This window comes from Pseudochaenichthys georgianus, chromosome 18, assembly GCF_902827115.2.
Source record: "Pseudochaenichthys georgianus chromosome 18, fPseGeo1.2, whole genome shotgun sequence".
Taxonomy (NCBI): Eukaryota; Metazoa; Chordata; class Actinopteri; order Perciformes; family Channichthyidae; genus Pseudochaenichthys; species Pseudochaenichthys georgianus.
Window position 1 is genome coordinate 13,318,050 of NC_047520.1, and position 25,838 is coordinate 13,343,887.

At 44.9% G+C, this 25,838-nt stretch overlaps 1 protein-coding gene across 1 annotated transcript in view; it reads right to left on the reverse strand.

Moving 5' to 3' along the window:
- Positions 1-407: 407 nt before the first annotated feature.
- The window catches only part of tmem102 (transmembrane protein 102), a 38,102-nt gene continuing 12,671 nt past the window's right edge, over positions 408-25,838 (reverse strand). Inside the window, exons 3-6 of the mRNA XM_034106108.1 lie at positions 8,143-8,484; positions 6,852-7,045; positions 4,523-4,735; positions 408-4,144 (exon numbers count right to left, since the gene is read on the reverse strand). Of these exons, the coding sequence (XP_033961999.1) occupies positions 3,545-4,144; positions 4,523-4,735; positions 6,852-7,045; positions 8,143-8,484 (1,349 nt within the window). The 3' untranslated portion in view covers positions 408-3,544. The remainder of the gene's footprint in view (positions 4,145-4,522; positions 4,736-6,851; positions 7,046-8,142; positions 8,485-25,838) is intronic.

Below are 25,838 nucleotides of genomic sequence, written 5' to 3' on the forward strand. Positions count from 1 at the left end.
GCATCATAAACACGTCGGATAGTGAAAGTGCATTCGGATTCTCTAAAGTACCGCAGTCTCTTCTCCTAAGACCTTTTGAATTCTCCTATCCACTATCCCTTAACCCCGTGACGTTTCACTCAGAGGTCAAGGAATAGACGATAGGGTTAGAACTTAGGAGCTGATTTTTAAACTATCCGACTGCAGCCCATGTGTTTGTCAGCCTGGAGCATCCTCTAAGTGTGAGAGGGCAGAAATGTCTCGGTAGAAACAGTCTTAGAGCGCCCTCTGTTGGACTTAATGTGTGTTGCAGGTTAAGTAAGGCACTATACAATTATATACAGAGTATATAAAGGGGTCTTCTTCCAATCATCCCCTCTCATTGAATATAAATAAATCATGCAAAAATGATTTACTCCCACACCATGTGATTTGAAATGTAGTGATTTATTCCATGCTAAAGCTTGATCAATATAAACCCCCAGAAAAGAACAGTAATAAATACAGCATATCATGATAGAGAAAATAATTTGCACTTATTAAAAAATAAAAGACCTCAAGTAATAACAGAGATATGACATTTCTCAAAGTGTGGAGTGATTCAGAACAGACTCGTATCGGATCGGAGAGCATCGGTGCAGATAGCGGTGAGCCCCCAGGGGGGAACAGATTGGATACATTCATCGTATTAGTCAGTTATTTATGCGCAGAATCTGAAAAAGGTTTCAGCACGGAAAACAGATGTTTGGGAGCGTCATCATGCAACCCCTGGACAGCAGATACCCTTTCACTATGACAGTTGGAATTAGAGTAGAAGGATTGATTGCTTATCTAAAAACTGACACGGTAAATTTTAATATTGTGATTCTTTCCAGTGTTTAGTAATCTCTAGCTAGGCCCAATAAGGTACAAAGTGAGACTCAGTCGAACATAACAGAGGCAATGAGACCTTTTACATTTCCGATAAATAAATAACTGCTGCATTTCTTCTGTCTTAAAGTTATTTGATATTTGATCCTGTCTCGGAAAAAGTGCTGAAAGCTCTAACGGACACACACATTCTGCAACGTCTCAACAACACGCTTTGGTTTTCAATTCATACACATCAGAACAGATGGATGCCGTACAAAAAAAAAAATCATTTAGTAGTAAGCACATGAGATTTTAGAGCAGATGTTCTAATAGAAAACTCGGAAATATTCACACCAGCAGCTTTAAATGAATTAACCATCACCACGTTGACATTTAAAATAAGCTGGAACCAATCATGTGCATGTAGCTTTTAAATCTTGCCTTTGCACAAGTATAGCAGCGAGTTTGTCTCAAATGACTTACATTAAGACACAACAAATTGACATTAATGCTCGTCTGGTTATTATTATGTCTCCACTGCACCATCAACTAGCTTTATAACTCCTACTCAAATTGGTGTAAAGAGTGTAAACATAAGATTAGAAGACTTTTTGCTGCTCTGGATCTTAAAAGAAATAAAGAAGCCAACCCTGTGATGGTGTTAGGAGGGAGGAAGAGGAGCAAAAAGAGTGAGAAAGCAGAATACAGGAGAACGAGGCAGCTGTCCAGGCCCCGCAAGGCCTGTCATCCGTCTTCAAAGGAGCAGAGATAGGCCTGTCCTCCCCCGTCCCCCTGTGGATGATACCCGTCTGCTGAGCAACGATAGGGCGCAGCGACTAACACGCACCCACTGAGGGTGAAATTCAGCGGGCAGCATCTGGGTGTTTGTCTGCGTCCTGCTGTGTGCCTCGTCTCTGGGCGCACACACACACACACACACACACACACACACACACACACACACACACACACACACACACACACACACACACACACACTCTAAACTCATTAAAAAGGTCCAACCATGCAGAGGACAATTATCAGAATCACTCAGGTTGGAACCAGTTTCCAAAATCGAGACAAACAAAACTTCAACGGAAAGTTAATAGATGAAGATGTTTTGAAAGTGAAGTACCTTGAATTAGTCGTGATAAATAGCCAAAGTCCTGATTCGAGACCTGTGTGTTTGCCTAGTGCACTCATAATTAGATTCCTCGTATCTCAATATATATTTTCTAGATCCCTTATAAAGGGCCTACCTTAACACTCCAAACACAAAAGACCAAAATGTCCGCTCAGGTAGGGGAACAGAACTTGAAAAAGCTCCAAGGGTTTCACGTATAATGTAGCAACCCTTACATCTTAGTACAATGCAAGATAGACATTGTATTATAATATAATTAGCAAGTTTGATACATTTTACATTCCCATCCTTTTCAGTGTCAACCCTTTTCCGAGGCCTGGTCACGGCAGAAGGAAGCACAGCAAAGTACGTTTTCATTATTGGTAACTTTTGTTTGTGTAAAAGGTCACGGAGCCCATAGCGGTGTCTTCAAATGACTTGTTTAGCTAATCAACCATCTGAAACACAAATGCAGTCAATTAACCACCATTGAGAAACGAGAATAAAAGGACATTTGGCAAGGGGTTATTATTTGCCATTTTGTTCTTTTCATCAAAACAGTAAATAATCAATACATGTCAAAACTCTGGGAGTGATTATTCACAGATAGCTAACCCAGCTTATTTCCACTTGCTCTGTGCCTTGTTCCCAAGATCTGAAATAGTTTAATCCATAAAGGATTCCAATAAAGGGGGAAAACAAGCTCGCTAACTTTCAAGAGACGTGTTTGCACCAACTGTCAATAATCCCCGTTTTAAACTTATTATCAAGTCCAACTTCGGCACTGATTCCATTGGAGTTATTGATGTTTGCCACCGTGGTGCGTTGTAGCTGCTGTCGTGACCGGGCCTTCAGGAGGAGAAAAGGTTGATTAACATTCCGACCATGACTCATCAAAATAAGATGTACGTTTCTCTTTGCAAAACCGCACGAACGCAGCTCTTTGGTACATTCCACTACCCAATGAAATGTAAGGGGCATTGAAACGTAGATTAAGACCTTAAATGAACCATATACATACAAACATGACTGAATACCTGAGAAAGATACATTTTGAAATGAAAAAGATGGTGGCTTGGGGGTGGAAAAACAAGTGGGCTAAAATGTAGTCGACAGAGAAAAGAGACTCTCCTCACAACATTACATTCAGTCACATCAGCCGCACCTTGGTTTCCAGCCATTGCTGATCTAAAGGGGGGGGGGGGGAGAAACGCAGCAATCAAGGAGCTCTTCTCTCCATCTTAAGAAGTAATATGTGAAAACCCTTAGGCGCGCACACACACACACACACACACTTTTTGTTTTGAGTTCCACTGGACTAAAGCCGGCCCTTGTCTTTGTAGCACCAGCTGATGAGTCTCGTTAAGGCCAGCTCGTTAGGAGAGGGCCGTCTCCGTGGCAACAGCTTGGTGACATCATGTCTGTTGTGACGTCAGTAATAGGACATTTGTTTTTGGTTTAAAGAGTCAGCAGCAAGGCGTTGTTGAGGAGTGTGTTCAGTTCCATGCCTGATTTGTATTCCTCTCACCCTTTGACGTCATTTTCAGGCCGTGTTTGTTCGCTAAACACATTCCCACACGTCGAAACATGTCAGTAAAACTTGTCATCGATGCGGAAGTGCGGCCTGGTGACATCATCGGGGTTGAGAAAGACCGATATGGATTTCCCAGGGTTCTCGGTGACCAGCTGCTGCAGTCGCTGCGCCAGCTTGTCCTCCGACGGGGAGATGATGCCGTTGGCCGGGTTGTGCCCGGGGGACCCGTGGCCGTTGGTGCTAGCTGTTAGCTCCTTCTTCAGCTGCCCCGCCTGCTGGGCCTGATGCAGGGCCGCCCGCAGGTGCTCACTGGGATCCGATCTCAGGTGGGCGAGCTTCCTGGCGACGAGCAGCGCCTGGCTGTCTGTGAGGTGCTCCAGCATGTTGCACTGGGGCAGGAAGTAGTTTGGGCAGTTTTTACCCAGGATGCAATGAGCGAGGTCATCAAGGAGACCTAGGATGAGGCGGCCGGCGGTGTCGGGGTCAGAGCACGACAGGTAGGAGGCAGGAAGTCGGTCGCAGGCCCAGAAGAGGAGGGTACGCAGATGATAGAGGCTGAGGCCACGGCGAGGTCGGGAGAGGATACGGGACAACACAGCCTTCGCTGCTTGGAAAGCCTGGGCCATGGGGTACGGGATGCACTTCTTCAACTGAACCTGGAAATAAGAGAAATAGAGGACCAATCAATAAAGACATATGTAGACAAGACATGTGAACAGTTTGCTAATCTGACTCCAAAAAGGTGTAACAAGCTCCCAATTTCTATCAGGACAACAGAAAGTCTACACATCTTCCACAAAGACGGAAAACTCTTTAGTTTCGTCTGCACCTTGCATATAAAATGTAATAAAACGTTCACATTTCTGTATGTAGTACATCAAAAAATGGCTTTCTTTGATCATATGGGCATATCTTTGCCCAAGAACTTGAAATGTAACACAAAGGCAAAGAAAGAAGACCAGATGGAAGCATATAGATGATTTAAACCTGATGCATTGTGGTTAAACCTGACACCACATTAACAGACCGCTCACCTCGCTGCGGGAGAATGCCAGCCTCCACTCCCTGTCGGGCCGGCCACCCAGCGGGGAGCAGCAGGGAAGCAGATAGAAGCCCGATATGGCTTCCTCCTCTGTGATTTTACCATCCCAGAAGTGGTTGGCCGTCAGCCAACCTTGAGCCACGGCAGGCCAGCCCCGGAACGACACCACAGGCAGGAGGTCGTACAGCACCCGGCTCGATCCCGCCTGCAGGCAGGGAGGGAGGGGGGACATAACTTTAACAAGAAAACTCCGCGGCACCTTAAAGATCTCCTATCATGCTATTTGTATGCATATATTATGGGTCTCAGATATATAAAAACCATGTCTATCATGTAGGGGTGTTGAAAATAATCGTTTCTACGATGCATTGCGATGCGGACGTGGACGATTCGGTGTCGATGCAGTGACGGAAGATAATCGATTATAGCGTAGTAACGTTGCTTCCTGATTTTCCGGCCGCAGCTTTACTATAACGTTTTTTTTTCTGTCACTTTAATATCAAACCGGTCGGTGACGCAGAGATCAGGGAACAGACGTGACAGCGGCACAGCAACACCGAACACGGAGCAGTCTGCTTTATCCACCAACACAAGAACACCAGTCCAGAACCAACAGCAGAAGGACCCGCTCCGAATCACTCCGTGTCGCTGCGGCTCAGAGACACAGACAGGGATTTATGTTTTTCAAAAATAATCGCGTTACAATCATGTCAGGTTTTTGGTGGATTTAATTAAGTCTTGGATTGCAAAGTATGAATGTCCTCTAGCAATTTTCAGACGATATATACGTGTGTAAAGTTTGTGAAGGCAGGAGGAAAAAAGCTTCCGCGATCACCGTCTCCTCTCCGTTCCTCCAAGCCCCGCCCCCTCCCTGAAAATAATGAGTGACAGGCTGATAGTGACCCGATAGAAACTTTATTATTCACTTAATCACTGAGATATAATGAAGCTAACTTAATCTCATACATGCATGGGATTTATGTAACAGTAAGACAGAGAATGTAAGTGTGCACCCACATGCACTATTTTAGTTGTTATGCTGTTGTAAATACTCCTGTTGTCTGCTGTGTTCAGACTCAAGTCCTGTGTGTGATGCCTCATTCAGGACATTCAGTGTCCTTTCTTAACAGAAGGCCGTAGCTTGAAGCTGAAGAAGATGCTAGACTGCAGAAGCATTATTTTTATTTTTTTGAGGATGGAACAACTTCACTAGAGACTAGACCTATACAATTCATTTATTTTGGTTTATAAATTGTCAAGACATTTATGTTATTATTTCTGAAGCACTTTCTAAATAATAAAAAGAGAGTTCATATGTATTTACTGCATGTATGCATTGATGAAAAATAAGCAATGTGCAGTAATATAGAAATTTGAGGATGCAACGCTTTGGTATGAATCGTGACGCATCGGGATATCGAATTGAATCGAATCGTTGACAGGATAATCGTAATCGAATCGTGAGACCAGTGAAGATGCACAGCCCTACTATCATGTGTTATGCTCAAAATACCAAGCAGATCATATATTTTAGACATCCCTCATATCCCTCTATTTCAGCCCTGTTAGAGAACTACTGATTCTGGGTCCTTAGCTTTAAAAAAGAAAAAGAAAAGAGGAGCTGGTGCCTGCTCAGAATTCTACCGAGATACAGCTAAATGCTGCCGTGATTAAACGCCATATCATGTTCCAAACCACATCAAGGATTATTTCTGAAGCAGTTGGGAGCTCATGCTTTTTCTCTTACGGGTTTACCACAAGGTGAATTCCTTTTTTTATTTCCTGCTTTTTTACACATACTCTCTCCAGTACAGGTTAGCTCTGAGTGTTAGCGATGCTTGCTAATGTAAATGTATTATCTTTTCAATTTACACACAGCATCTATTGCACCTCTGTCCGTCTGGGAGACGGACAGAGGTTTCTCCCATTATTTCCCCTTAAACTGGGTTTTCTCCGGAAGTGTTTCCTTGTACGATGTGAGGGTCTAAGGACAGAGGGTGTCGTATTGTCATACTGATATTCTGTACACACTGTGAAGTCCACTGAGACAAATGTAACATTTGTGATATTGGGCTATATAAATAAACATTGATTGATTGATAGGGCCGTGGGTGTAAAGGCAGCCCACATTTCCGATATTACGTTATATCGGACGCAAATCTGGATCAGTTCCGTTGTACCCCCGTTTTTAGAGATTTGGGTACGGAGGAAAAGAGAGGGTTTTGTGCCCTGACACACCGGGGACACATATTTATGTATAAAGGACCTTTAAAGCATTCCATATCGATAACAAGTTTTTTCAGCATTTCTTCAATCTGTACCTGGAGGATGATAGTGGTGAGGGGGCCATTCCTCTCCAGTCGGTCCGGGGTGGGAATGCCTCTCTGGGGGCTGCGCCTCAGCTGGTCCACAGCCTCGCTCACCACCCCCCAGAACCAGTCTGTCACCAGGGAGGGGGAGAAGTAGCACCCGTCCAGAGACTGAGAGGAGTCTAGAGAGGGGATGGAACCTTTACCTGAGCAAGGGAGAGAGGGAAGGGTCTAAATGCTGGGGCCCTCCATACGGACACAACAGTTTCTGGTTCTCGCTCATCAAACAAAACATGCAAACGGAATCTAGTTTAAATATTTTGGTACCTGTTAGATGCAGTATACAGTCAAAAGCAAACAATATGCCAGTGCTTTGCTGCAAATAACATAAATCAAATTTAAATTCTTGCCCTTTTTGTAACCTTTCAGTAGCATTTTGCCGGGATGCATGTCCATGCTGTTAACTTATCACGCTAATCCCCCCCTGCCACCTGAAGTACCGTTACATAATACCCCGTGGGAAATGTTATGATACGACCAAGAAATATTGCAAATGTGTTTTCCAAACGGCTGCGAATTAAAGCGATCCATTTCAATAACGTCATTACTTTTTCCCATCTTGGAAGTCTCCCACTGGCGAGCGGTGTGGCAGATTGATGTCGAGGCGTAATAAGGTAGCTTGAACTTTCGATTGTGCGGCTATACTCATAAATGTTGCAGCGTGGGGAGGCGTTTCTCGTCTAACATATCTGAGGAGTTTTATAAGAACGGGCAAAAGTGCATCATGCATCATATTACCCTGGGGGAAACACGGGAGAAATGAAATTGGCTCCTTTTCCTTTAAGGTGCTACTTTGTACTTCTACTCCACTACAATTCAGAGGTAAATACTGTACTTTCACTCCATTACATTTATTTAATACCTTTACTTACTTTGCACATTTGGATTAATGATGTGAAATATAATCAAGTGTTAAATCAGACTTTAGTTACATCTGGTCACACGCTACCCTGCAGTATGCAAAGTCATTAAAACTAGCTTCACCTTCACCAGCTTTGAGAACACTTTAATGATCAATAATTATAAAACATATAATATATATTATTCTGAAATGGACCAATCTGCACAATGACTACTTTTGGTACTTTAAGTATATTATGATGCTTATATTTTTGTACTTTTACTTGAGTAACATTTTGATTGCAAGACTTTTACTTGTAACAGAGTATTTCCTACACTGGCACTTCTTCCACCTCTGCTTATATCTTTCTACCCATCCTCCCTTCACTCCCATCCTACTTACACATATCCTCTTCCTCCTCCTCCTCGTCCTCCTCAGCGGGGAGTCCATTCTCCTCCTGGCAGCAGATGCTCCAGCGGGACATGACGTTGGAGTCGCAGAGGCGGAGGCTGAGCCAGGAGTGGCAGGGGGGGGAGTGCCTCATGTCCAGCGTGACGGGCTGGTTGCGGTCGTGGAGCTTGAGGGCGGGCACCAGCAGGGTGAAGTCCAGGTCAAAGTCGGCCCCTTTGGCGTAGTCCCCAAGATCCTCTGGGTTGAGGTCCAAGACTCCCTCTCGGGCCCCACCTGACAGCAGCAGGTACTCGTTGGCCACCGGGAGGCGCTGGTCCACTTTTTGGACTAATCCTAAAGGGTTGCAGGTGAAGAAAAAAATTAAATCACACTCAGCACAATTAATATTCAGTCGTCGGTATGTTTCGAGATGCGTTTCCGCTAGGGATGTTAAGATTCACCGATCGGTGCACCGGCATAAACGTTCACCGGTTGAAAGAATGCACATCGGCTACAGTTTGGGTGGAACTGGCGATGCATCGATTGTAGCGTCTTTGCATCGGTAAAAAAACGATTCATTCATATCAAATCTTCTCATCCTGTCAGCACTCAGCAGAGACGATCTTTGCTCTTTGCTTCGCCACTACAGCGGCCGAGAGTCTCAGTTATCAACAAACATGGAAGTCGAGGAGAAAGAGAAACACAGCGCACCGAAAAATACCTACAAATCAAACGTTTGGCAACACTTCGGATTTTTCAAGAAAGACGGACAACTTGAAAAATCGTTCGCAAATTGTAAACGATGCCGTGCCGCTTTAAAGTACACAAGTAGTACGAGGAACTTAACATAAAGAGGCGACATGGGGTCTGCGGCTGAAAAGAAAAACCTGAAAGTTAGACATGAGTTAAATCACTCAGTGAGGCGTTCTGTCAGAGAGAGTGGTGTTTAGTTTACAGCAGCCTGTGACGGCCAATAATAGTTTAAATGTCTTCCTTACTGTAAGCAGTTATGAAAGAGCTGTTTGTGAAAGGTTATTTGTATTCTTTATTGTTTATATAGAAACCACTGGTGAGTTAGCCTATGAGTGTTAAGCACATCAGGCTGGCAGCTGTATGGGCATTGCACTATGGAAGTTGTTATTTGCACATTGTTAATCATGGGCAATGCATCCTTAAATTGTTTAACTGTGAGGTGTTATAAAATTGTACTTTACTCTGGAGACCAGTCAAGATTTAGTCGACTAAAAGTCTGAGCATTTTAGTCTTATTTTAGTCAAAGAAAACTAATTATTTTAGTCTACTTTTTGTCAATGAAAACTGTTGAGTCTTTTTTAGTCATCAGATTATATAGAACATTTCAGTCAAACTAGTCTAGCCAAAACCAATAATTTGTCATTTTAGTCAAACGTATTTCACAATAAGATTATATCTTGTCTTTATTTGATGAAAAGCAGGTTGAATGATTAAGAAAGCAGCTTTGCAGAGAGTATCTGCTCAGGTTTGTGGTGTTTTGGCCACATTGCTTCCCTTCTGATGAAACAATGCATTCGCTTTTTTTCTCCGCCTCATTGTAGCGAAAATGGGCCCAAATATCACATCGTTTCTTTCTCCCAAGCAGTGGTGGCTTTAGACTTTTTCGTTGTCAGTAATTTTGACAGACACGATCGTAACATTTCCGTCATAATCCATTATTATCCGTCGAATGCACAATTTATCAATCACTCGCGCTGACGGGGGGCAGGGACGTGCACAGGTACGGGCTAATGTTGCCCGGGCAATGGCCCTTTTGCCATTTTTGGCTGACCTGCCCCTCTGGAGAGAGTGAGAGGTTTATGTTTTTTCTGTTGTGGCCGAATAGACATGATAAGCCCACAATTAGTATTGTAGCGTCTCGCTGCGATAAAACACACATTGTCAGCGCTGTCATCTGCCCCCAGTCACGTGACTTTGTTTACAATCTGACAGCTGAAAGCAAAGGACAGCCCTCCGGCCTCATATGGCTATGGTGATCATACCAAATGCCCACCTGGCTTTGGTGGCAAATCCCCGGGTCAATCTGTCCCCGGAAATGTCCCCGTTTTTAAATATGCTTAAATTGATTTTGAGTTTTCTCATGGCAGTTAGAGTAGGGGACAAACCAGGGGACTTTACTTCCTCTTGACACCGTTGGTTATTTACACCAAAACAATCTAAATAGGCTATACTTGTTATTGTGCTTCTGTCTTTCTGTGTCTTTTCATCTGCTCCGTAAACTCCCTCAACGTCAACGGGGCTGCTCGCTCTCTTTTCTTGATCGCCCTCTCACGGAGAACACTTCACTGTCCCGCTTCATTATAGGATTTCTGCCATGTCTCTACTTTAGTTTGACCATCTCTGTTATTAAGTTATGGAATACTAAATAAATAAGTAATTAGATACCTTACCATTACTGCGCTCATAAAGAATGATAAGAATAAGAATAATGCGTATTGAACTGGTTTAATTAATTAGTGAGTTTATTTAAGAAAATTACTTAGAAGCCCGATTTTATCAGTATGTCTGCACAGAAGTTACAATGGTCAAACTAGCCTACATTAAAACAGAATTGTCCCCATGTGTTCTTTAATAGTTAGTAACATTAGATATTTTAATTAGATATGGACCGCAAAACAAAAGATTTCCCTGGATTTCATTTAGAAAAAAATTCAAAAGGTCTTGTGTTTTTTTTCGGGAGGGGGGGGGGGGGGGGCAGGGCCGTTTTTATAGTTTAGAGCAATAGCCCCTCCAAATGTCTGTGCACGTCCCTGACGGGGTGTATTCGGTTAACGCGAGTGCGACCACTGCTCCCAAGCCCTGTTGTTGCCATTTCATTTTCTGTTAAATAAGGTTAGTTAGACCATGAGTTAGACCATGAGTTAGACCCGAGTCTTCCTGACAGTTCATATTTTGCCGCTGCCCGGTGTAATTCAAATCTACCGCCACGCGCAGCACAGACACACAGCTGCTGCCCTGCCGCAGCACCAGAAATGGAACTGCTGGGAAAAAACTGACTATCAGAGATGTAACGTTATCTTTGATAATATTTCGTCTCATTTTTCATCAACGAAAGTAAAGACAGATTTTGGCATAGTTTTTATTTAGTAAACTACACTTTCGTCTCGTCACTTTTCGTCAACGATATTGCATGATGATTTCGTTACAGTTATTGTTTACTGCCGTCGGTGCCGTCTCGTCATCGTCTCGTTTTCGTCATGGAAAAAAAGGTCGTTGACGAACATATTTCGTCATAGTTTTAGTCAACGAAATTAACACTACTGGAGACAGAGAACACTACTACACTTGTGAAAAGGCCAGTTTGTGAAAGGTCCAAGTGTTTGTTTTGTTTAAGGTAAAAAAGAAACAGCATAATGGGATGTGCAGTACTAGTAGAGAGAACCAAATATGTAAATCACTTTTTTGTTAATGTATGATTTGCTGCATATAAGGAATAAAACAAAAATCCTCTGTCGTACCATATTGAATTGTATCATTATTTTGCATCGTGTTGAATCGCATCGTATCGCCCCGTATCACATAATGTTGAATCAAATCGTATCGAACTGTATCGCAACAGGGGTGAATCGTATCGTATCGCATCGCCTGGTGTTTCAAAGTTATCGTTAATGTATCGTATCGTTGGCAGCGTATCGAGATGTGCATCGTATCGGCCTCAGTGATGGAGATGCACATCCCTAGTTTCCGCCAATGGGTTTTTTCTCTTCCACTCATATTAAAATGCATTTCATATTCAAATGCACCGACAAGCTCGGAGCACGCACACATTTCCAGCTCCGTTTGTTTTAAGAAGTAATGCATATATTTATGAGTATGAGTTGCAGTAATATTGACACAAGATTGAGTGTGACATTAACAGCCCCTCTCAGTGACTGCTGGGCGAGACATTAACGAGAACTAGCCTACATGTCCTTCATTTCAGCTCTTTGCCGACATGCATCTACACCATGATTGGTCGAGGGGTTTCCGTTTTAGATTAGCAAGAAATGGGAAATCACTTGAAGGAGATTTCCTGTGTTCATATTGTAGCTTCTTGAGTTAGTTGTTGAGGAAGTCTGATTGGGCAAGGCATACAAGCAATGATCATTTTACTATATACTGCTTAAAAGGTATTCCTTACTCTCCTCTCTAAACAGTTTATAGGGGAGAAACTCACCCTCCAAATCCCTTTATGGCTACTTAGCTGTGTTGTAAACTTCCCAGGCTTCCCATGGGAGCTGCAGTTCTGGAGTAAATTATATTTTTCCAGCTTAAAAGAACAACTTGATCCTGCCACCCTGTGCTGGTTTCAAGCTAACTGCCAGCTACTGTAGGTCAAAGGAGGAGTGTGGACACTTAAAAACCCGCAGCAGGGGACAGATCCTGAGCTCGAGTCCCTCCAGGGCGGTTAAGTGGCTGCAGACAGCTGAAACAGGGGCATCAGACCGGGCCTGTAGGTCATGCCTCTGGGCACAAAGCTCCCCATGATTCCTCTTATCCAATTACATGGGCACACAACCTTAGTGGCATGTTTTCATGTGGTGGCATGTGTGTGTACCTAAGCGTGTTGGACTTGAAATTGTGACTCCAGAGAAAACGAAAAGGCCACAGCTACTCAAAAAGTGGCAATTTAAAGTGTGAAGATGTTACATTTAGGAAGATATTTTAGTTTATTTTAGATTTTATATCCAACACATGATGCTCTGACTGAGGGACATTTCAAGAGCAGCATCCCCACCCACGCATTCGTTTCCTTCAGTGTATCAAAAAAGGTAGAACAGTTATTTTTTAAATGAGAATTTGAGGGAAATATTCCAGGGACTGAAACGTCAAACTCAAATGAGCTCACGAAGATCTCTCTGGTGCTTTGCTTTGAGAAGGTGCAAAATGAAAGGGCCTTATTTAAGGCGACCATGTATGTATCTTTGGATTTTCAAATGTGTTAGCAGAATCTCCCTGTACGGCTCCAGTCATCTCCTGACTAACTAGACTTTCAATCTCAGTCTTTCCTAAAATTCCCCAACCTGAACTATCTGAAGACATCTCCGAAAGCTCCATTATCAAATATAGACTGCAGGAATGAGTCCTAAAACTCTGGGAATGAGTTAGCATTTTTGCAGTCATCTGGAGGCAACGGTGGGTTACGTATTAGCACAGGCGGAGCCATTTTCTGGACTCTATGGGTACTACTCTCATCAATGATACGCGAGCGTTCACACACTGAAGTTGTATAAACGTAGCCAATCAGGGGGCGAGCCTACCTGATTGCACGCGCAGCTCACAGTATATAAAGGCGGCTACGCCTCCTGACTGTCATCCTACACCCTCTTCAGCGAGCGGCATAGGAAAGACACGGCCCCACCTGTGCTTATAGTGCTAGGGTTACAATATGTAACACACCGTTCTATCTCACACAGGCTACGCCCTCTACTGGGTACAGTGGGTGGAGCCCCGATGGATAAAGGCCCTGTCGTCCCACAACATCGACCCACCACACTGCCCCTGACGGCCTTATCGGCCAACTTCCTATCACCTGGTTGAGACCATGGAGAAGTTGGGGCTGTAGCTTACTTGGCTGGGTAGAGCCTAATTGGTCTGAATAAGCCCATAGCTCCACCCTGCAGGTGCCAGCGCAAGTGACTACACACTGCGCACCACGTTTCCCAGGTCCCTAAGGAGCATGGGGAAAACGTAAGTGTACTATGTCCTCCACCCCATACAGTCTTCCAGCCCTGTATGGGGCTTAATGCGCACCACGTTTCCCAGGTCCCTAAGGAGCATGGGACAACGTAAGTGCATTATGTCCAAGGGGGTCAGACAGCCCTCCTCCTTTCACCAGTCCTGTGTTGCCCCAGCAAGTACCGACAATGAAAAAGGAGCCAGACATGTCTAAGAGATACTTACCTTATGAACGGGCCTGGCGTAGACCAAGACGCCGCCATGCATAGGTGGACGACTAAAGCCGTCTAGCTGTATAACCCTCGACCTGGAAGAACTCCTTAGGTTATTGGGAACAGAGGAGGGATTCGGTCTGAGAGTCGCCCTGCTACGGTCACCACGAACCAGAAGGCAATTCGGGTGCACCAATAGAGCGGACAGTTCGCATACTCTCTTGGCAGATGTCAAAGCAAGCAGCAAAGCTGTTTCCTTTTGCTTCTCTCTCTCTCTCAATGGTAGCACCTACAGGGAGGAGAGCTCCAGAGGCTCAACGGTTCTGTAACCAAAGCCTCGAGCACCAATGGCAGTTCCCATTGCGGGGTGGAGACATGCACCACTGGGCGCTGTCTCCTGATCCCCTGCAAAAAAAACAAGCTTTAAAACGCGGTTGGCTAAAGACTGGTCTGCCGCCAAAACCCGCATGACAGGACGAGATGGCTGCTGCATACACCTTGACTGTGGCATGAACAAGCCCCTTGTCCACCAGTAGTATTCAAGGTAAAATATATATAATTTTTTTTTGTTATTAATTTTTTTTTTAATATACATATTAGTGTTGCACGGTGTACCGATACTTGAAAGGTACCGCGATACCCTTGCCGTTAAAAACGGTACGATTCCTCCGTTTCATTAGTATCGGTACTTTAAGAATGACGGGGAAAAGTACTCCGGTGAGAAAGCGCCGTTTTAATAAGAGCCGAGTGTGTTCAGCGCTCTGCTTCCACTCCCTGCACTGCAGCCGTGCCTGCAGTCCCGCCCCTCTCAAGCAAGCTCTAATGGCGCATTTCCACTACACGGCCTCGCTCGGTATGGTTAGGCCTCGTTAGGACTGGCTCACTTTATGGCGCATTTCCATTACAGTTTAGGAACTGAGGTAGTATCTGAGAGCCCCAGAAAAACAACACAGCCGTTAGCTGTTAGCACTCAGAGCTCACAGCTCCTCATATCTGTTCAGAAACTAGACAAAAGTTAAACAAGTACAAACCACAGACTGTCTGTGTCATGGCGAATACAGTCGCTGGTTTATTTATGTCTGTATAGGCCGTTGTTGTGAGTGTGGACGGTCGGAGCATTTACAACGTTAGCTTAGCCAATCTCCATTTAGAAAACACGCATTTTAAAAGGTTTTTCGCCTGCCGTCTGTCTGCAGACTTGTCAAAGCATTAATTCATGGTTTTTACTAACCGGTATCAGTATGTTGTTACTTTGGCATCATTTTGAAACATGTATTACAATTAAATCACGGTAAAATATGTTCATTTTGTTGTAGTTGTAGCCTCCATTAGCCCCTCCCCCCAAAAACTCGGCAATTTTCAAATATGTGCGTTTTTCATGCATTTTAAGCACATTTTTGCAAACTCCTCCTAGGGAAATGTTCGAAAAAATTCCAATCCAGGACAAGTTAAGCGCATATCCAATGTCATGCTACATTGAGAAGGAACAGTCCTTCTCTCAAACGGGGAGCTCGTAGGCTAACGGAGAATGTACAATTTTTGACCATTTATATGTCAGATAACCTACTGACACCTACCTGTCTGCCTGCCATATCGACTCTCTCTCACACACACACACACACACACACACACACACACACACACACACACACACACACACACACACACACACACACACACACACACACACACACTTGGGAGTCTGGGACGCAAACATTTGAGAAATGACAAACGGCTCATTTCCGAGGACTCGCGCGCGTCTGCTTGACGCCGGGACGACCGGCTGCCCTCCCCGACAGGCGCACGGACGCGAGGGCCCACTCATCACTGCGCGCACATGTGCGACCGCAGTTTTAATTATTTATATTACTGTATATATTACATGTTATTAAAATATAAAACAAAAAAGTTGTTTGAGTTGATGCTTAATTTTATTTAATACGAATTCTTGTCATTTATTTTGTTTATTGTTGTCATTGTTTAAAAGTTTGTGTTATGGTTCTTGTGTGAAATAAAGCACAATAATTACATTTAAGACTGTTTCCCTTTTTTTAAGAAAAGTATCGAAAAATAATCGGAATCGCAATTCTTGACTTGGTATCGAAACCAAAATGTTGGTATCGTGACAACACTAGTATATATAGCACTTGCAACTTATCTATATCTACTTTTTCACATTGAACATGTGCTCTTTTATTAAATAAACTAAACGCTTTCATTTTAAGTTGTGAGTTTAGTGTTTTTGACCCTAAGAAACACTGATGCATTAATCAATAACAATAATCCACAGCTCCTCTCTCTGCTCCAGAGGATTTAAAAAAAAAAAAATCCCAAGAGAAAAGGATGACAGTCAGGAGGCGTAGCCGCCTTATATAATGTGAGCTGCGCGCGCATTCAGGTAGGCTCGCCCTGATGGCCGGCTACGTTTATACAACTTCAGTGTGTGAACGCTCGCGTATCATTGATGAGAGTAGTACCCATAGAGTCCAGTAGAGGAGGGCGGAGCCTGTGTGAGATAGAACCGTTCTTTGTATATTTTATTGGTTCTACGAAATCAAATCGACCCCAACTCTTGAATTGTTAAGCCTTTATTTGTCTTCGCATGGCAGATAGTGGCTAAATTAGACAAAAAGAGATTACGCTTTTTGGTACTTTTGAAAGAGCCTGGTTTAAAAAGCCAAACCCTATGGCTATAAGAGAGTTTCCGTTAGCCGGTAATTACCGGACTATGACCGGTAAAATATGCTGAAGACCGGCAAATCTAAATCTCTCCGGTCAAAATAATTTCCCCTTAGCGTAATACCGCATCAGTTGCGCAACTTGCGCCACTTATGTGACAGACAAGAAGAGTCCATTCTAATGTCTAACACTTAATGTGGAGAAAGAGATGTCCTGTATGGGTTGATTGTGCGTTGATCTGTTGGTAATGCCTCAGGGTTCCGGTGGGCATGTAAACAAATGCATAATGCTGCGCTATACTTTGCGGCCTCACCCGGTTGCATAGCGACGCTTATTGTTTAGGTGTCTTTTAATAAGCAGGTAGTCATATCATTAGCTAGAACTAGCTGGATCTGATCGATATGAACATAAACGCGAGTAAAGTCTAATCTGACAAGAGAGAGAGATCAGCTGCTGCTGACGAGTCGACACGCAGCTCTGCATGATCACATGCAGCGGTGAGCGGAACAAAACACACAATTCAGATTAGAATATCACACGTAGTTATTTTAATTAAACTACCTAAACTAGTTTTATTACATGGCTTAGTTGAATACTCGATTCTGATTGGTCAATTCAGAACACGTGACACGTTGTTAATACCGAACAGACAGACCGCTGTCAAGGACTTATTGACCGTTGTTAAGGACGCTCACATCTTCAGAAAGAAGTCCGGTCGATTTAACTGTATACAGTTGGGCCGAAAAGCAAACTGCATGCAGTTTGCTTTTGGAACTGGGACAAGAAAAACTGCGGAGAAGTAACGGGGCAGAAACCCTCCTTTTTACGCAGCGGTCCAGACATAGACATCAAACGGCGACACATATTCACTTGCCAGTTACTTTGTCATTAGGGCAGGGATATCTAGATACTTTCCAATGTTTGACATCATGAATTGTGCTACTTTTAAAGCAAAGAGCGATGTTTTCAAATCTGTAATCAAAAAGCTCCAAAAAAACGCAAGCAGGTCCTACCGTTGGCTTTTCAAACTGACAAGAGACGCTCTAACTGTTTTTCAAATGTAACAGTTTGAAAAGCAAGCAAACTGTCTGATTGTCTTTAGTTTTCCGCTGTCGTGTGATAGCAACATGGAGGATTTTAACATTGATTTTAATATATTTGGAGAGCACAGTAATTTGGAGTAATGGTTAGTGGCTGATGAGTCCCCAGTGAAGAAAAGAAAAAGACAAGAGGGACAAGAAAACAGCGGAGAAGTAACGGGCAGAAACCCTCCTTTTTACGCAGCGGTCCAGACATATACATCAAACGGCAAAACATACAGTGTGCAGTTACTTTGGCATCAGGGCAGGGATATCGAGATACTTTCCAAGGTTTGACATCATGAATTGTGCTACTTTTAAAGCAAGCAGCGATGTTTTCAAATCTGTAATCAGAAAGCTCCTCAAAAACGCTATCGAAGCAGTTCCTGCCGTTGCTCCGTTAGTTCAAACAGTAACAACGGACTATTTTTCTTCGCGGATGCATGTCAATTTAAATCAATATATACAACTATTTTTTAAATCAATAAAATCATTTTCTAAATCCATAAAAGCATTTCAATTAATATTGGGAGTCATAACGTTACTTTGTTGAGAATGTGGCCATGTAATAAGCGGGATAATGTGCAGCGACTTGGTCATTATGGGGAAAAGAACACCTTCATGCCGATCTAGATCCCTCCGCTTCGCGTCGGGCTCCTGATCAGCCTGTCGGTGTTCTTTTCCCCATAATGACCGCGTCGCAGCACATTATCCCTTACATAGATATTTTTAGTTTTACTGTCGGGTCACTCATTACTGATCCGCGAGCTGCATGACGGGCTGTCAGGAGAGGGAGAGAGCGCTCTGTGTATTATTCCCGTGTTATTGTACACTTTTGAATAGTTAATCTACTATAGTTAGTTTGTTTAACATCGAATCATATCAATTTGTTTTAAAGCTCAATAACAAAGAAGACCTTTGACCAGCACTTTTCAAATTTTGTCCGGAAGATTTCAACTTTAACGGACATGTTGACCGATGAAAAAATATTCTAACGGGAACTCTGAGCTATAACATATATGCAATAGGGGTGTCACGGTATCCGTATTCGTCCCGTACCGTCATGGTTCGGCACATGCAGTCACACGGCGAATACGCCTTTTTTTACGAGTGGGAAAAGAGTCTGTCACTCAGGGCAGTATTACACTATATATAACCCAGGGGGCGGTATTGCGCCTAAAAGCGAGCCGCCCGTAAATAACAAATGAAGAACATGAACAAAACACAACAAAACGAACACAATACATGAAGAAGAAAAGTTAGTAGCTACGGCGAGTTCACACAACACACAGGAGCTAGAACCCACCTGCTTCTTTTAAATCAGCTGTGTGGGAACATTTCGGGTTCCCTGTGGACTACAACAATGATGGGGTGCGAGTTGTGGATCGGACGAGGACGGTGTCGGCGTTGTTCGACAGCGGTGCGGTATGCTAGTGGTAACACGTCAAACATGCTCAATCACCTCCGAGTCAGTCTCAGTCTCCAGCGAGAGGGTTTTCTCGACGGCAGGTGACATAGTTACCGCCAACAGACCTGCCCTCACTACTGACAACGTAGACTAACTCATCTTTTTGAAGAAAAACTAGAAAATAGAGTAAAGCTTGAGTACCTTTATTTAGGCATAATGGCCTCACACACTCACAAGTTAAATACACATGTTAGACATTGCTCCTAAAGGTACAGATTTTGTTTTATATTTATCATTGTATTTATTTTATATTTTGACATCAGGAGATGTTATACAGTTCTGTATTACCTTTTATTGATTGTGATTGAAACACTTTCTTATTATTTATTTTAATATTTTCAAGACACTTTTTAGCTGTACAGCTTATTTAACCTTTTTGTTTGACATCAGCCATTATAAATAATATGGCCATCTGAGTGTGGTACTGTTTGTTTTTAACTGTGTAATACAGCAGGGTTTCTCACACATAGACTATACCTGGGCGGGCCGCCCAGGTATATTAACGGCCGCCCAGGTATATTAACAGCCGCCCAGGTATATTAACGGCCGCCCAGGTATATTAACGGCCGCCCAGGTATATTAACGGCCGCCCAAGTATATTTCGCGACCCATTTAGGTTTTTGTTTTTTTTTATAATTTTTTAATACTTTTTTTTTTTATACTTTTTTTTTTTATTCGTCCGTGACCACGACGCCATCTGCGATCGATTAACTTGTGGACAATTATCCCTCGCTCCCTTGCACTGATCTCGCCTCCTTCTGGCCTGTTAAGTGGCCTGCCTCACACAGGGTGACTGGCTGTCCACATGATGTGGCCTGCCGACATGGCCACTGTCATACAGATCATAAATCAGAGCCCTTGATTGGTCTCTGTGTGTCATTCAAGCTCGGGATAAGCTCAGCTCAGGTGAGGTAAAGGACTCTCTGAGTGTTTAGATAGTTAACTTAGTCTAAGTTCTCAGTGGGTCTCAAACGGTGTGGTCACCATTTATGTAAACACATATTTCCATTTGAGAGGGTAGTGATTGGTCTAATGGATAGCGAGGTGGGCTGAAGATCGGAAGGCTGTGAGTTCAAATCCCGCGAGGAACACCACCACTAGTGTGCCCTTGAGTAAGGCACTTAGCCCTCAGTTGCTCCAGGGAGAATGTCCCTGTAATCGGTCATTATAAGTCGCTTTGGATAAAAGCGTCAGCTAAATGAAATGTAATGTGATTAGTAAAATATGCATGAATAAATAAATAAAAAGTTAACTGGGTGAAAAAAGGTAAGATACACTTTTAAAACTTGTTGAGAGAAAACTAGTCTTTGCTGCTGCCTCAAAGAGGAGCAGGGGGAGAGGAAGGAGACAGGAGAGGCTGATTCAGGAGCACACACACTCACAACTATAAATGAACCAAAAATAAATTAATAAACAAGTTTCAGTGTTTTTTTCATATTGGAAATGGTATGTTGTTGGTTATGGCCATGATTTTATGATTATTGAAATGTATACAGTTCTGTTTAATATAGGTGTTTCCATAGATCTAGTCTCTTTATTTTGCCCTCAAAATGCACCAGATTGATGCATTTCACTCCAAAATAAAAAATTAAATCTTACCGGGGGGGGGGGCATGCCGGGGGGGGGGGGGGCATGCCCCTGGACCCCCTAGAGGATTTGAGGTCGACCCCCACTAAAAATCACATGGATAGGTTCCTAAATACATTTTTTTTTTTTTTTTTAAAGTAACCCATTTCCATGTGTGGGTAGTAGATTTAAACTATAGGGCTATCATTATGGGCCCTGCCTGTACCTGTTCGCTCTGCCATCGCGTGAAGGGTCTGCTAACAAGCGACCAACAGAAAGGTTAATGTTGTTGCACGTCACCTCACCCCCCCCCCCCCCCGCTACCACCACTATTTCATATATGTGGGAAACAGATCTGTCGGAAACACTGGCAGTTAATGGACCAGCACCAGAGGTGTTCCCATACACACAGGCGTTGGAGCTGTTCTTCATGAAATCCCAGAAGGATGAAGTGCTCTGACAAACAGTGCCATCTTTGCGCAAAATGATTATACAGGAATGAAAAGTCAATAAATAAACATGTTGTTAAAACTTTTTTTTTTGCTTTTCCTTGTTGTACCGAACCCGTACCGAACCGTGACCCCCAAACCGAGGTACGAACTGAACCGTGACTGCTGTGAACCGTTACACCCCTAATATGCAATCTTATCTAATCTAGCAGGTTAAGACATTTTTTATTGAATACTGTACATAAACCTGGCCGAAGTTCTTCAAGTGATGTCTGAACTAGGATTAAAATTTAAAAAGTGTGCACTCCTCTCTGATATTGATTGGTGAAGTGTCCCACTTCCCCGTTTTTACTTATTAAACAGGTCTGAATGCACCGTCATGTGATGGCAAAAACACAGCATTACAGATTGCTGTAACATCATTTGGTGTGATGTCTAAGGTAATCACAGTAGAGTTGTGTGATGGCAAAAAGTGCTTCATACTTAACTCACACTAAATCTGAGGTGAGCGTTTGTGCATTAGATTTACAAAACAAATTATGAGCGATCAATTTGAAGTCTCTTCGGGGAGAGGGGAGGGAAGTAAGACTTTATGGGCAGATCAAAGCCAGGAAGAGTGAGGAAAAGAGCGTGTTGGCAGGGGGAAAGAATCAGACACCAGCCAAAGGGCAACAAGTTTGAAGCTGCGGCTCCTCTGATTTGTTTGGTTTTATCTGTCACTGATAAATTGGGGAAAAAAGAAAGAAAGAGCTTATTATCTCTCCGGCAAGGGCTCCAGTTAGAGAGGAAAAACTGTATCAATTAGTGAGGCTTCTTTAATCTGAAACACTGGCTGCCAGAAGTTTGAGGTTGTTCCAAGGAACACAATCTGCTTTTTTAATCCAAACTCTCAAACCGACAGTGCTTTACTGGGCACCCGCCAGCGTACACACACACACACACACACACACACACACACACACACATATGCCTGTAGACTCACAGTCTGAGAATAGAGCTGGAATGGAGACAGTCTAGGCTGGTTTCACAGCCACGGATTAAACGTAATCCTATAAGAAATGTCTTTGAATGTAGATTTCCATTAGAGGGACGTTTTCCGATAAGAGCTATTCTCAGAATACACCCAATTTCAGGTCTGTGACGCACTATTTGAAGGCTATCGGTTACTCAGTGTTTGGTAACAGCACAGCCTACCTACATCTATGGCAGTATATTCAAATTTCCATCCCAACACAATTTCTCAAGGGCATAAATCATGTATGCTGTAATGAAGGCACAATATTTTGTTGCTAGAGTCTCAAAATGACTTGCATCAGGAAATGAGGCTAGGAAAAAAAACTTAAATTTACCTAAACCAACAGCACAGATCTGCAGCCGCTGCCGACCTCTGCACTGCATCTTCAATTTGAATTCTTACAATGAAAGTAATGCAGAAATAAACTCAAGTCTAGATATCTGTATGCATATTTAGTTTGGATAAGGGTTGGTAGAAGCCATTTTGAAGAAGCGAAAAAAGGAGGACAAGAAACATTTTCTTTGAGAAAGATAAACGGGAAATCTTGTCCGAGAGCATTTATACCAAGCAGGGCCTCCTCAAAATGGGAGAAAATAATGGATTAATAGTTGCATCTGTATTTACAAGTATAAGACCTTCTGCAAAGCACTGCAGAGAAATCCCCCTGAAGCAGAACAGTGGCATCATGGGAAAAACGCCTTTTTTCATCACAGCCAGAATGAGAGGTTTCTGCCAAACACCTCTGGTTTGATGGACTCCAACAATAGCTCTCTAAATCTCCCTGGAAAATGGGATTCCTCTAAATAAGCTGGTGACTTATATATGCTGATGCTGGAGGTGAGAAAGAGAGGAGCCAAAACTGGTCATGCAGGAAAAGCCAGTTATCGCTTTATTTTGCGATTATTTTTAACGCTTATTTATCTAAAGACAGTTGACTTCTCTTACATTCACGTAGATCCATAAGTGAGGAATACCAACATGTTAAAAACTAGTTTAATATTTGTTTGATTACGTTCTGAGTTACATAAAAAGATGCATACTCATGTCTCTATGCTAAAAACAAAGCTACAACCTGCTATCGGTTAGCTTAGCGGAGCATAAAACCGGGAATACCATTAGCTTAGCTCTTTGAAAAAGTAAATCTGGATAGTAAACCTCTAAAGCTCACCAATAAAAGAGCTTTTGTCACGGATGAGTGAAGGAAGCAGGACCCAAATGCAGATAACTCTTGAGAAACCCTTTATTCCAAGGATACAGAACAGAACACTCTCCGGTGAACTCCGTCACCAACAAACAATGACCCAACACTGAACACAGACAGAGACAAGACTAAATACAAGAAGGGGTAATCATGACAACGAGAAACAGCCGGGCAGGGGAGGAGAAACACAAGGACAACAGGTGAACACAATCGGGTAATCAGGGAGGGAAACAGACAGAAAGCAGACAGGCAGGAAACGGGGGTGAACACTTAACACAATAAGACAGGAAACCCAAAGACAAGAAAAACACCAACACAGACAAAACTACAAACGTGACATAACATGTGAATTGTGACAGAACCCCCCCCTCAAGGGACGGATTCCAGACGTCCCTAAAAAAAACAAAACAAAAAAGTCCAAAACCCCAAGCAGGGTGGGCGGAGGGGGTCCGGAGGACGGGTCTTGGGCTGACAGCCCAGGAACACAGCGGAGGACCAGGAAGGGGTCTCGGGCGGACGGCCCGGGGGGCAAGGTACAGTCCAAAAAGGGGGATTCGGGCGGACTGCCCGGGGACAAGGCAGAGAACCAGGAAGGGGTCTCGGGCGGATGGCCCGGGGTCAAAACAGAGTCCAAGGTGGGGACCATGGAGGACCGAAGGCAGCGGCAGGAAGAGTCAGGGACCCGGGTCCGAGGGCGAAGGCAACGGCAGGAAGAGTCAGGGGGCCGGGCCCGAGGGCGAAGGCCGCAGCTCTCAGGGGGCCGGGCACGAGGGCGAAGACCGCGGCTCTCAGGGGGCCGGGCACGAGGGTGAAGACCGCGGCTCTCAGGGGGCCGGGCACGAGGGCGAAGACCGCGGCTCTCAGGGGGCCGGGCTCGAGGGCGAAGACAGCGGCTCTCAGGGGGCCGGGCTCGAGGGCGAAGACCGCGGCTCTCAGGGGGCCGGGCTCGAGGGCGAAGACCGCGGCTCTCAGGGGGCCGGGCTCGAGCCGGTGTCGACCGGACAGGATCAGGAGGCCGGGCAGGAAAGCGCTGATGGGCCCGTTCCGGAGATCGGGCAGGACCCGGTGTCGGCCGGACAGAAACTGGAGCCGGTCGGACAGGCTTCGGCAGGATCCCCCACGGAAAAGGACCAGGAGTTGGCAGGAACCCCGGCGAGACCGGTGATGGACATGGGGCTGGCAGGGCCCCCGGTAGCACCTCCAACGGCACGGGATATAGGGTTGGCAGGACTCCCGGCAGGGGAGTATTCTGCGGGACCTCCAACGGCACAGGACACAGGGTTGGCAGGACCCCCGGCAGGGGAGTAGACGGCGGGACCTCCAACGGCACAGGACACAGAGCTGGCAGGACCCCCGGCAGGGGAGTAGACGGCGGGACCTCCAACGACACAGGACACAGGGTTGGCAGGACCCCCGGCAGGGGAGTAGACGGCGGGACCTCCAACGACACAGGACACAGGGCTGGCAGGACCCCCGGCAGGGGAGTAGACGGCGGGACCTCCAACGGGACAGGAGAAAGGGTTGGCAGGACCCCCGGCAGAAGAGTATTCTGCAGGACCTCCAACGGGACAGGAGAAAGGGTTGGCAGGACCCCCGGCAGGGGAGTAGACGGCGGGACCTCCAACGACACAGGATTGGCAGGACCCCTGGCAGGGGAGTAGACGGCGGGACCTCCAACGGCACAGGACACAGGGTTGGCAGGACCCCCGGCAGGGGAGTAGACGGCGGGACCTCCAACGGCACAGGACACAGGGTTGGCAGGACCCCCGGCAGGGGAGTAGACGGCGGGACCTCCAACGGCACAGGACACAGAGCTGGCAGGACCCCCGGCAGGGGAGCAGACGGCGGGACCTCCAACGACACAGGACACAGGGTTGGCAGGACCCCCAGCAGGGGAGTAGACGGCGGGACCTCCAACGACACTTGCGTAGGGGCTTGAATAGGGAATGGAGAGGGAACTCGAGCGGAGACTTGAGAGGGGGCTCGAGAGGAGACTGGAGTGGGGACTCCAGAGGGGACTAGAGAAGGGAACACGAAAGGGGATTTGAGAGGGGAACTAGAGAGGGGACTCGAGGAGGGACCAGAGGAGGGACCAGAGGAGGGAACTCGAGAGGGAACTCGAGAGGGGACTCGAGGGGGAACTGGAGAGGGGACTCGAGATGGAAACAGAGAGGGAACTCGAGAAGGGACTACAGAGGGGACTAGAGGAGTAACTAGGGAAGGGAACTCGAGAGGGGAACTAGAGAGGGGACTCGAGGAGGGACTAGAGGGCCTAAAGGAGGGCCTAAAGGAGGGACTAAAGGAGGGAACTCGAGGGGGGACTGGAGGGGGAACTTGAGATGGAAACA